The sequence below is a fragment of the Clarias gariepinus genome, chromosome 22 (genome assembly GCF_024256425.1).
Source record: "Clarias gariepinus isolate MV-2021 ecotype Netherlands chromosome 22, CGAR_prim_01v2, whole genome shotgun sequence".
Taxonomy (NCBI): domain Eukaryota; kingdom Metazoa; phylum Chordata; class Actinopteri; order Siluriformes; family Clariidae; genus Clarias; species Clarias gariepinus.
In genome coordinates this window covers 9,197,298-9,210,382 of record NC_071121.1, presented here as the reverse complement: position 1 = coordinate 9,210,382, position 13,085 = coordinate 9,197,298, and the positions used below count along the sequence as shown (strand labels likewise).

The window sequence follows — 13,085 nt, the reverse complement described above, 5'->3', positions numbered from 1 at the left end:
TACTAAGAAAGCTGGAAAAATTTGAATTGTGCTTATTGACAATAACTAAAATGTCTCAGGGAAATATAGTATGTATGTGAGTATGTATTCTCCTACAACAATTGCAACCCTGTTAATTGCATTTCTGTGAATTGTTATATTTTTGAATATTCATTGCAGTAAACCTATTGTTGAGGAAACACCACATATCACTCTTGTGATTATTTCTCCCCATTTATAGGGTCGCAACAAACCCAGAGCAAATACAGTTATATTGTTAATGGTTTTAAAGTTTTTTTATTATTATTATGTGTACGCAAATGCAAATAAAGCAATTAAGCAACTATATATATATATATATATATATATATATATATAAAACCACTAGTTAACAATTCACCTCACCCCAGTGTTGAATGGATGAATGAACAAATTATTTAACTAATTAAGTGATTGCATTGGTCTTGTTCCTTCCTCCATTGTTAAATATAATAAGGTGTTTTTTTTTATAACCGATAGCATTAGCTTATTGTACTGATAAAACTAATGAGTGTGTTTGAGGTAGAGTTGTGAATTAATAAATTCTAGTGCTTTTTTTTTTGCTAATTTTATGCTTTATTTTCTAAACATTGGAACTGGTTGAGTTTAAAAGATTAATTTCAAAGAATTTCCCATTTGGTATGTCATTTTTGCTTTTGGCTCTCTGAATCTAGGTTAGTATAAGGCTTATTAGTATAGTATAGTATAGTATAGTATAGTATAGTAACTAGAATAGTTAGGACTATTGTTTTAGTTCTTGGTTTAAAATAAATATGATAATCACAGACCTGCCAACAGACATATGGAAGCCATGAAAATCTTATCATAGGCTCAGTGTAGTGAACTTTAGTTCATGGCATCAAAATGGAAAAGAAAAACAAGACAACTAACAATTAGAGGAATGGTTTGTTGTTTTCGAACCTCTCTGCTGTCTGTGAGGGAAATTTTAATTGCAATGAAAACACTTACAAGCTTTCCACTTCTCACCAGTCAACCACGAATACACTGTTGAAACTATGCATGCCTCATTAGTTGGCTTTTAAGGACACTGTGGTGGCATTGAGCAGCTTAATTTCAGCTGGAGCCTATATCAACAAAAGCCTGAAAGGAAGAATTATTGAGATACACTACATGACAGCAACAACATGCAATAATGTTGAATTCATAAAAGGGATTGATCAGGAGCTGTAGATTACATTTTAATAACACCGTTCAGTCATAACAATACAATCACCTGCTTAATGTTGTGTAGTTCCTTCTAGTATCACTTCACAAGACCGCCGAATGTGTGCTGGGGTATCTGGCCACAAGGTGTTAGCAGCAAATTCTTTCCTGTAAATTGCAAGATGTGTGGGTTTCATGGATCAAAGTTATTAGTCAAGCACATTCAACTGATGCTGGGGCATTTGGAGGCAAAGTCAACACCCTAAACTCTGTCATGTGCCTCAAACCATTCCATAATGATTTGCAGGGCAGCAGGTGCATTATGTACGCTGAACTCTGAATTCCATTAGAGAGTTATTGGTGTGCAACAACTTTTGGTAGGAAACATCCACCTAAATGCCAGGACCCAGGGGTTTTCAGCAGAACACTGCCTAGTGTATCACATTATCTTTGCCAACATGTCTTCTTTCCATTAGCACACACCCAGCCATAGACATGATTTAAAAGAAAACATGACCAGCCACCTTCTTCCACTGCTCCATAGTCTAATTCTGATGTTGACATGCCCATTCAGTTGGTGAAAGGGGTCAGCATGGACACACTAACCAATCTGTGGCTACACTTCACATACACAGCAAGTTGCAATGCACTGTGGGTTCTGACATCTTCATATCCAAAAGAAATATTTTTTTGTTATCTACATAACATTGTACTATACTGTGAGACCAAGTGAGCCTAGATAGCCTTACCTTTGTTTCACATGCTGATTAATGAGTCTTGGATTCCTTTCTCCAGTTCACTTATTACTCTATACCAGGAAAAACTATTTTTCATACATCTAGCACATCAACTTTGAGAAGTCACTGTTCACTTAGTTACAGATGCATCCTACTCCTCAACAGGTTTTAATATAAGGAGGTACTGAAACAGAGGAAGAGTGGGGGGGGGGGGGGGGCAAGAGAGAGGAAAAGAGATGAGGGGGATCCACCTACCTCTTTATTATTATCACCTTTGTCAGCAATGGTAGTTTGAGTGAGGTGTAGTCAGGACAACCCAGGAACAACACCGCACAGGCCTGCTGTAAAATAAAAGCTTCTGGGAAACCGGTCTAATGTCCCTGCTCCAAAATGAACATATTCAAGATTGACTGAAGTTGAAGTTTACAAGAAAAAAACCTTTTGTTTGTATTTTTTTTTTTTACCAAACATATATTTAAAGAGGTAAAGGTGAAACCCAGGAATCGTTTACCAACTGTTTATCACGTGATGAGGAGGTTTTGCTGCCAGTGGAAGTGGTGCATTGCATAAAATGGAAAAAATGGGAGACTACCACAGAATTCTCCAGCATAAACATAAATTATCAGGATACAGCAGGCTAACTCTATGCCAGGAAGCCAATGCCTTTAATTAAACGTTATAAATTTTGACAAGAAGAGTGGTCAAATATGCTATTATTCCACAATACACCACCAAATACATATTTTTATTTTGATATTTTGTTCATATTTACAAGATATACATAACAATAAAGTATAAAGTGGTAAATAAAAATGAGTACATACAAACTGCTGTGATAAAAATGGGCAGCTAGTTGGGCATACTGTTTTTTTAATGAAATTAGATAGTCCTATAATTATGATGAAAGAAAAACAAGTTTGATAACAGTATCAAGCACTTTCCATCTAACCCAATTAGACAACTCTCTATTTCTTCATATCTCCTTTCTCTCTTTGATCCTGTCTAGACCAAGTCTTATTGTGCCTCATATGTTTAGTTAAATTGTCAGTATGGAAACATGTAAAACATCTTTTGTGTTGTTGATTATTTTCACATTTGTCAGGCCTGTAGCTACCAGAATAAATTAGAATCCCTCTGTCTTTTTACAGCTAATTGAGAAGCTGATTAAAAAAGACAAAAGATGACAAATAAAAGGTCAGCCATTTACCAAAGTATAGTCTGTATGTCCTCATAAAAAGTGTATGTTCGTGTAAATAAATTATTCATGAATAGTTTTAACAAGTGCTTTTGTACTCTGACTGATGAGGGAGGCAGAGGCATGGCGAAGCACTTGGGGTAAACAAGGGCTCAAGGGATAAATGTGACTGTAATTATGACGAGGTCATAGTGTATTACTTTTTTTACTTTAAAATCACAGAATTGTACGAAAGAGAAAATTCTGATTTCTAAATTCCAAAGAAATTTTATTATGCCAACCGTATAGAAAATGTGAGCCCAGAGAAAGGCAGAATGTTTATAATTCAGGCACAACATTTGTCCTTGCCACTAAAAGCACATTAAATCCAAATAGAAGTTACATTTACCCTTAAGAGAAAAATGGCCGTTACTTTCACCTGTGTCGTGCATCATGTCTTCACTCACCCACTGGTTGCTGCCCAGCAATAAAGGAGATAGGGAGACAGAGACAAGAAACAAGATGGGAATATTTATAGCTGGGCTATGCAGCGCAAGTGATTGGGCATTTATAAAGCAGCACACACATCTGAGATGCTAGGGCTCAGAAAGGAGATAAATGGGTAAGATTTTGTGTCCTGGTAAAGAACACTCAGTAAAATGTAAAGCAATCAATCTCCCCCTGCAGCCACTGAAGAGCAGCAAGCTTTTGGGTCTAAGCCAGAAAAAAAATGAGCCAATGTGCTGAAGTAGGGGACTGGAAATGAGGATGAACCTGAAAATGGAGTCGATGGTGGCAGATGGGGGCGTAGGAATGACAGAAGCGCAGAGATTCCAAATAGAAAGATGTTCATTTAAAAATTGCACTAAGGAGAAACCTATTTTAAAGCTGATGTTATTTATGAGTGTAGCTCTGTTCGTTTGTATATAAATACACCAAGGATATACATTATTCATAGACAAAGAGGCAATTACTGTAAAAGGGCACATTTTTATAGAAAAATCAGAAAAGAAAAGATAGGAACATTTCCATGAGGTAATAATAACACTCTGTTCTCTAAATATAATTCAATACGCTCTGGTACATTTTGTGTTATATTGGAAATTTTGCAATTTTGTAGTAATAATAGGAAATATCCAGGGTATCATTTAAATCCCATAATGTATTTTCACAGAGAGATGAACAATAATATAATCTCTCTGCAGTTTATGGGGGAATAGGGGAAGAGGCAAAGGGAACAGGGTACAATTTTAAACACAGGTTTCCTCCACCCTTGTTAAGTAGCTGCGCAAATAATGCTGAGATAAATGCAAGCAGGCACCATGTGTTAAAAAAAAATATATATTTCCTGTAGTTTTGCATTGCTTGAGTAGATAGCACATTTCTTTTCACACACCAGAATATACATTAAAAGCAACAAAAACAACGACAATAGCAAGAAACATTTATTGTTATTATAGGTGTAACATATTTCAGTCTAATTGGTCAAAGTCAATCCTAGGGGTACGACTAGGGTCTTTTACTGTCAATTATTCAAGTACTATGTAAATACAGGTAGCCTTCTCTGGGAACAATGCAATTACAGTAGACCAGAAAAGTGCCTTGATGAATAAAATATCCAATATGGACAATGCATTTAAAATTGATAGAAAAAAAGTGATGGGATACAGGAACCCAGAGCATGATGCTGTTCTGCCCTCTGCTGGATTTGTAAAGCACTAGCACTACTCCATGGCTAATAAGGCAAAAAATATAATAATAAAAATAATAATAATAATAAACAGGTGTGAGGTGCTTTATCAGTCATATTTCAATCCACTTTCAAGCTGCAACGGCTTTTGCTCTTTAAAATCTCTGTGAATAACCATGTTCAGATTCATGCGTCCAAACACTGCTTTTGAGCAAGTAAATCAATCATCCATATAATCTCAAAGCACAAACAATGTACTCATTATTACTGCAAGAATTACATGCCTATGCATTTTTAGCATGTTAAAACTGCCTATGATACAAAACAATGATAAATAAAATGTCATTGATAAAAGTTGCTTAAACAGCAAATGTAACATATGTTACAATGCAACCTAATTAAGTAAATTATTATAAACAATATCAATAGTCCATCAGAATTAAATTCAAGTTTAGTTAAGTTTAGTTGAGTTCTTTATTGTTGCTTCAGGTTTGACTGAAGCTTCTCAATTGTTTTTTGGAAGATGTCTTTTGCCTATTCCAGGCGACTCAGGGCACAAGGCGACGTACATCCTAGAAAGGGTGTTAATCCATAGCGGGGCACACACTCACACATAACGGGCAATTTGGAAATACCACTTAGCCTAATCTAAATGTCTGTGGAAAACCAGAGAAAAAACTCACAAGCACGAGGAGAACATGCAAGCTCCATGCACACAGACCTAAAAGCAAGACTCGAACCCTTGACCCTGGGAATTCAAGCCCACAATGCTAACTATTAGGCCACCATGCATAATTTATTTTTAGATATTATTTTTTTATATGGTTAAATTTTTATTATCATATTTATTAACCATTTATTTCCCTTTAAGATGTTAACATGTTTTCACACATTTAGTGTACTTATGTTCACATGTATGTCATTTTCTGGAAAAAATGTTGTCTGTAATAGTAGTTGTCCATTGAATCTTGATACTAGTGAGCCATTATGATGTCTACTTGTCACTTGCTACCTTGACCATAGTCACTCATCCATTGTTTCTAGCTGGGATATGTACTTTTTTCCACATCTGGTATTTAACTTAACTTGGTATTAATAAAATACAGTGTTTTATTTTCTTAATATTGACTAAGACTTGCCTGTCTAAAATTACCTAGCTAAAATCTAGTCACGTGCAGAGCCTTAAACTTTGACATTATAGCATTATAGTTAATTTACAATTTGACCCCATGAGTGCTGAGTGACATTATATAATCCAAATTCCAATAAGGTCAGTTCCATTATGTCTTAGGCTGTGGGATTTGTTTGCTCAGTCAGTTGAGCTGAGGGTTTTGAGAACATTTGAGAATTAAGAATTAAAAGCCATTTAGTTGTCTGCAATGGTGTTTTTGGTTGCAATAATTATATATTTTTTTATTTAAAAAATAATTAATTAATTAATTAATTAAATAACATTATTGGATAAATCTTTTTATTTTCCACTACTTTACAAGTAAATGAGCAATATGCCAGCAATTAATTACAGCAAAGTGAACAATAGTGCTATGTGCTATTTGAAATGATATTATGTAAAAGAAACAAAGAAGCATGGTTGGCAATAAAAGTGGTATTCAATGGAAGTTATAATACATCTCTGAGAAGAGTGTTATTCGGTTATCACAGACTTAACGTGGAGCAGGATATTGAAATACATTCCATAGCAGCTCCAATCTCACCCCAATACAAATATACTGTCAGTTCGACACTTAAACATGGAAAGGTCCTTTAAATTTTCTTTGTCTTGTAATCAGTCACTTGTTTTAACAACATAAATTACAAAAAGAGACTTGAAATACACTGAAAAACACTTTCCAAGGTATTTTTAAAGGGTGTAATATCTATAACTGCTGTTATGGAATTTTTTTTTTTTTTTTTTTTTTACAGATGCTGTTCAAAAAATGTTTGTTGTTTGTTTGCCATGCTGCTGTATTGTTATGGGTCACACCCTGAAGGAATGACCAATGAAGAAATAAAAACCCACCTGACTTGGCCTATTGCCACCGCCTTACGCTGTTCCTTTAGACAGGCCTTTTTAATTCAGCGATGTCCTTAAAAGTGACCTTAAGCTTTTAGCTTCTTGTTCCTTTTGAATGTCAACACTCCAGCATTTTCTTAAAAGCTTTTCTGAAACTGTCATCTAGGAAAGCATAAAGAAAAGGGTTAAGGCAGGAGTTAGCATAGCTTAAGCCTGTAATGAAGTAGGAGATGCCAATAACCAGCGGAGTTGTGGGCAAGTCTGTTGTCAGGGCCACCACTGTGCTTAAGTGAAATGGTGTCCAACAGAAAAGACACACCGCTAGCACCACAAGGACCATAACAGTCACCTTCTTCTTGGCTTTATCCAAAGCCTTTCCATTTGTATTCAGATGTGTATGCCTCAACCTGTAGAGCATTAGACTATATAGGACACAAATTGTAGACACAGGAAGGATAAAGCTGAAAACCAGGGTGTAGATCCGGCTGACTTTGAACCAGAAGCTCTCAGGGCTAGGGAAGCTCAACACACAGCTCTTCCTGCTGTCAGCATCCTCGGGGCTCACATAAATGCCAGCAAAGAAGGTAAATGGTGCCACAATGAGGACAACAAGAACCCACACACACAAACTGATCATTTTTGCGAACCTGTATGTGCGATGGGGCATCCGCTTGGACTGCAGTGTGGAAAGCACAACTAGGTACCGGTCGATGCTCATCACTGTGAGAAAGTAGATGCTGGAGAAGATGTTGTAGTGGTCTATCGAGAGGATCACTTTGCAAAGAAGCTCACCAAACGGCCAGTAATTCAGCAGGTGCTCTGCAATATTGATAGGCAACACCAGTGTGAAAAGGTCATCGGCAATTGCCAGATTCAGGATGAACAGGTTGGTAACAGTTTTCATTTTCGGGGCTTTCAGTATCACGTAGATGACAGCCGTGTTGCCGGTGAGCCCTACTGCACAGATGACAGAGTAAACAACCGGCAGCCAGATATAAAAGTCTGGGTACAATATCCATGGTGAAGATGTGCTGCAGTTAAGATGTGAATAGTTACTTGTGTTACATAGCGATGGCATACTCCCAGGAAGTGACACATTATCCATTTTCTTTTTGTTACGAAGAGTCAAACTTACACCAGAGATCCAATTTTTGATTTTCAAATGAATGGATTCCAGAAAATAAGATCTGTAATGCAAAAAAAAGAGTTTTTGATGAAAATTATTATTTTATATATTTTTTAGAATTGTTAGACAATGCCATATACACTATATACATTATATATTATATATATAATGTATATAGTATATAGTATAATGTATACACACTTCAGGAAAATAAAAACAGTATGATGATGTATATTATATTAGTATAATGTAAAATCATAAAATTATCATAGTATTATCATATATATTTTAATATATAACATATAGCAATACATTTTGTATTTAAATATACTTTTTCTTTACATGTGGTGTGTATACATTAGAGAGAGAGAGAGAAGGAGAGAGAGAGAATCAGGCAAAAAATGTATACACCTCAGGAAAAGAAAAACTTGTGTGTGTATAAATAAAAAAAAAAAAAAAAAAAAAAATATATATATATATATATATATATATGTTAGCTGCTCAAAGATGAAAGAAAGAAAAAAAAAGACAGAAAGAAAGATTCAAATTCATCATAAACCAAAGTGCACAAAATTCAGTTCTCCATATGGAGGATGAGGTAAACCCGCTTAACCCGCGCAATCTGCGCTAAACGCACCTATAAGATAATTAAGCCCATCCGCGGTATAATGCTCAGTTGACTTTGCCGTATATGGTGGTGATAAGCTTACCTGTGGAAGTTCATGCATGCAAGTCCACAGCGGCTTTGCTGATTTAACAGTGTGGAAGAGGTGTTAAGAATGGAAAGAGGTTTAAGGGATGGTGGGAGGGAAGGAGGTGATGTAAGCTGACGGCGCGATGCCCTCTCATATCGCCGCATTATAACTGATTACTCTAAGCGATAACGCTGCTGTGCTTCTATTAAATTCCAGCAGCACCGCTGAGTGCAATATCCTCCAGGCTCTATGGAAATAATCGATTCCGACAGTCCACATGTTTTCGTGCTCTTTCAACAACAGAAAATGTCAAACCTTTTGAAAAAGTCTATAGTCCTGCTTTTTTTTTTTTTTTTTTTTATACAACAGAATAGGATTCATTAACAGAAATGTAAATTCCTTCCATAAAAGAAAGCAAAGAAATAAATGAAATCTGTTAAATGCTGGAACTGGTATTCAAAGAGAAAATCTTTGCTGTAATGTTTTAACTATGATGGTGTGAGCAACTTTTTGTTTTTTAAAGTTTATGTCAGGCAAAGAAAACAACTAAGGAGGTTGCTGAAATGACTGGAGCTGGGTTAAGAACCATCCGATCCATTATTAAAAGATAGTGCTGAATGGTCAAATTCTCAAAGAAATGATGTCGGAAGAAAAACATTTATTTGCGCTTGCTTAAACACTTGATGAAGTTGCAATATACAGAAATCAACAATATAAATCACAGCTATGCATAGAATAATTTCACAACTTCTTGAAAAGAACTCACAGAATTGGGACTAAACAGCCATGTGGCTCTATAACAGCCATTTGTGAATGAGACTAACAAAATTTTTTTAAGTTAGATAGAGAGGATAAAGATTTAACTCTGGAGCAAAGGATAAAGGTCATGTGGTCCGATTACAGAGTGATGCATGTGTCAGGGTAAGAAGGAAAGATTTTGGGATGTGCTAGAGGTGTGTTAGGGTTAACCTATGACAAACACAAGATCCCAGCCAAAAATTAATGTAACTCTGTATGGAAATAATGTTGTACCATTGAATAAGGTTGGAGAAACAATAACATGCCAAATGCGCACTGGGAAGCTCTTTCCACTTTGGGCATGACTCCACAAGACCTCTGACGGTCTGCTGTGTTGTCTGACACAGGGAGATTAGCGGCCGATCCTGTGGGTTGCAAAGCGGGGCCTCCGTTGATCATACGAATTTTATGGTTCGAGTTGAGATATGGAGAATTTGAAGGTGACATTAACAAACTTAAACTCTTTGTCCCATATGTGGCAACCTTGAACTAAGTCCCATATGTGGCAGACTATGATGCATTGGATGTTCTGACATGTTTCTATCATGACCATTTTCTGTGGGATTGGACTGGAATACTAGTCCCCACAGACATAAATGACCATTGGGTGCCCATGATCCTGTCACCAGTTTTCTGGTAATTGACAATTATTTTGATAATTGAAAATCAATATAATACAATTTACAAGGCAGTGGTGTTTTGTGGCTGATTAGTGTAGATAGATAGATAGATAGATAGATAGATAGATAGATAGATAGATAGATAGATAGATAGATAGATAGATAGGACATTTCACATTCAATATTTTAAATATTTCATAATTACATCTGGAATTTTCTATTATTCCTGATGTTCATTAATGTTCACATAAAAAGTAAAACAGGCATAAATTAAATTTTTAGTAACAGAGACTGCAGTTTACAAAAGAAACATTATTAACCCTCTGGACTTTATTCTTTAATATTTATCTTACTGGGTAGGTAATATCATACTAGTTGCTAAGGGAAGGATTTTGATTATTAAGTGCATTTTTCTGCACTGTGTCCTCAAGGCTATCTTGTTTTTTATGTTTGAAATGTCGAATAGAGAGCCTTTTTGCATTTTCTTTTAAATCTGGGTGCTATGTGGGGGCACGGTGGCATAGTTATTAGCACTGTGGCCTCACAGTTCCTCAGGTTTGTATGTGTGGGGTTTGCATGGTCTTCCTGTACTTGGTGTGTTTTCTCTGGGTACCCGTTTCCCCTCACAGTCCAAAGACATGCAGAAATCCAAATTTCCACAATGTGTGTGTCTGTGGATTGGCACCTTGTTCAGGGTGTACCCCACCTTGTGCTCAAAGTCTCTTGGGATAAGCTCCAGGCCTGCACAACCCTGTACAGGATAAGTGGTATAGATGAGTGAATAAATGAATGAATGGGTGAAAGTTTTCAGATTTTTAAAATAGAATTTAGGTAACACTTTTCACAAAGTAAAGTGTAGTTCACAAGACTGGTAAATGCATAAGAAAAGGTTTGACTTGTTGCTCATTTTGTTATCTTGTTATTTTTCTGGCATAAAATATTAAAAATCTGAAAGTAGTATTTTAGTGCAATGGTCACTACAGAGATGTAATGATGTATAATTACTTAACAATATATAAAAGAGCTAACAATAATGTATCCCCTTTATATGAGGTTGTTGTGTGCTTATGAATTGTCACGTGCAGTAAGACGTGACCTGCTGAGCAGATGTGTGATGAGCAAGCTTTTGACTGTCAAGCACTTAAGATGTGTGTCGTGGCTGGACAGATGAGAAATATGAAGATTTAAATGTGGTGTAGATGCAAAGAGCACTTTGAATGGATGCACTTGATAGCAGAGATAACAAAAAAAAAGTGATTGATAGAGGAACAAAAGTGCCACTTTTTTCATGGCCACTTCAGCTCTTAGGAAAGGGATTTGTTTTACATAACAAGTGGGCACATTTTTAAGTGATACTTTATTGCATATTATTTGCATATTATTCATTACATTTTGTATGACCTTCATTACAGTGCCATTTCATTCAGGGGTAATTTCACAATGACTGTAATACAAAATATGTCACAAAAATGAAAAAGAATATGAATAACAGAAAGTAAACTCAAGTATTTTATTTGACATACAGTACTTGAATTTAGAATTTTGCTTTGATTTAAATATTGAGTTAAAATGAATAATTGGTGTAGGTCACAGTGGTGGTCAAAATTATAAAGACAACATCTGTCAACATCACTGTATTTAAAAAAGTTAAAAACAGATTTCCAAATGTGCAAATGGTATTCATCTTCTGGGGCCATGGCTTGGGTCATCTCCAGATCTAAACCCAATAGAAAACTGTTAGACAATGGTAAAGAAGACAGTAGCAACCAAGAAACCATCTTTTGTGCATGAATTTCAGGAAGCAATTGAACAATTGACACCAGAGTACAGCAGATGTCTTTTTGACTCTATGCCAATTTTTATGATATAAAATAACAAATTATTCTTTTAATCTTGAATGTCACTATTTAAAAAATTTTAAATTGTCATTGTCAAAATACTCACCAAAACATTTCTATTGGCATCGTTAAAAGAAAGCGATTACAGAAAAATTAGGAAGACACTCAGAAAATGGGTTTGCATTTTTTAAAAGAAAAGAAATACCATAGGAGAGTGGAGATAAGTGAAAAGGGGTAGTAGAGAAAGCCTGTGTGGGTGGTAATAACTCCGTAGTAAGAAAGGTCAAAAGGTCATCTCTGCTTCCTGCTTGCCTCCGGATGACATGTTCTGTATGAGGAAGACGTGTCTGTCTGGCAGTTTTGAAGTGTCAGGGTGATATGTGCAGGTCTGCACGGCAGTGGCAGGGATGGATATTACTTTCCTGCTGTGAGTGAAGGGCTCAGGACACTCAATATTCTCTGTTACACTAAGACTTTCCGAGTAGAAAAATAGCACTCACAAATAATGTGCTAAGGAAATCCAGCATGGGATGACCAGTCCATTACCTATTGCATGTGGTATTTCAGGTGAAATCTCATGGTGATTTGCTGTTGATTTGATACACCTTATTGTTAGTCACAATATTATATATTGTCTCGCACCAGGATGTTGGCAGCGGATCTTTTGGATGCTGTGGGTTGCAGTGTGGGATCATTCTTGGATCAGACTTGTTTGGCCAGTGCATCACATGTGTCCTCGATTGAATTGGTATCTGGGGATTTGAGGGCTGGATTGACAGCCTTGGGCTCTTTGCCTTGCTCTTTGCCTTTCTATTGTGGCCAGCATTGACCTTTTTTTGCAATTTGTGCTGTATTGGCCTTTCTGAGGAATCTGAACATGCGGGTTGGCCTTTAGTCCACAGTATAACTGGTGATCAATGTTATTCGGTTTACATGGAGGTAGTGTTAATGCTATGGCTGATCAGTGTATACAATACTGTCTATAATTACATTCTTGAATAGAGTACATTATACTTTACATTGAGATCATTAATATTAAAATTTAAATGTAACAACTGTTCCACCATCAAATTTGGTCAAAGCTAAGCCTGTTGTCATTCTTGTCATAAGTGATAATCTGTCCTGTCCTTATTGTTGTGCAGTGCTCTCCTGCTGCCTGGACATACTTCTACTTCTCTGGTCTCTCTCAACCTCTTATCTTTCCTATTCAT

At 36.0% G+C, this 13,085-nt stretch overlaps 1 protein-coding gene across 1 annotated transcript; it reads right to left on the bottom strand.

The window, feature by feature from the left end:
• Positions 1-6,915: 6,915 nt before the first annotated feature.
• On the bottom strand, positions 6,916-7,965 carry LOC128510668 (neuropeptides B/W receptor type 2). Its single transcript, XM_053483113.1, has one exon. The coding sequence runs from the start codon at positions 7,900-7,902 to the stop codon at positions 6,916-6,918; it is 987 nt and encodes a 328-aa protein (XP_053339088.1). The 5' UTR covers positions 7,903-7,965.
• Positions 7,966-13,085: the final 5,120 nt, after the last annotated feature.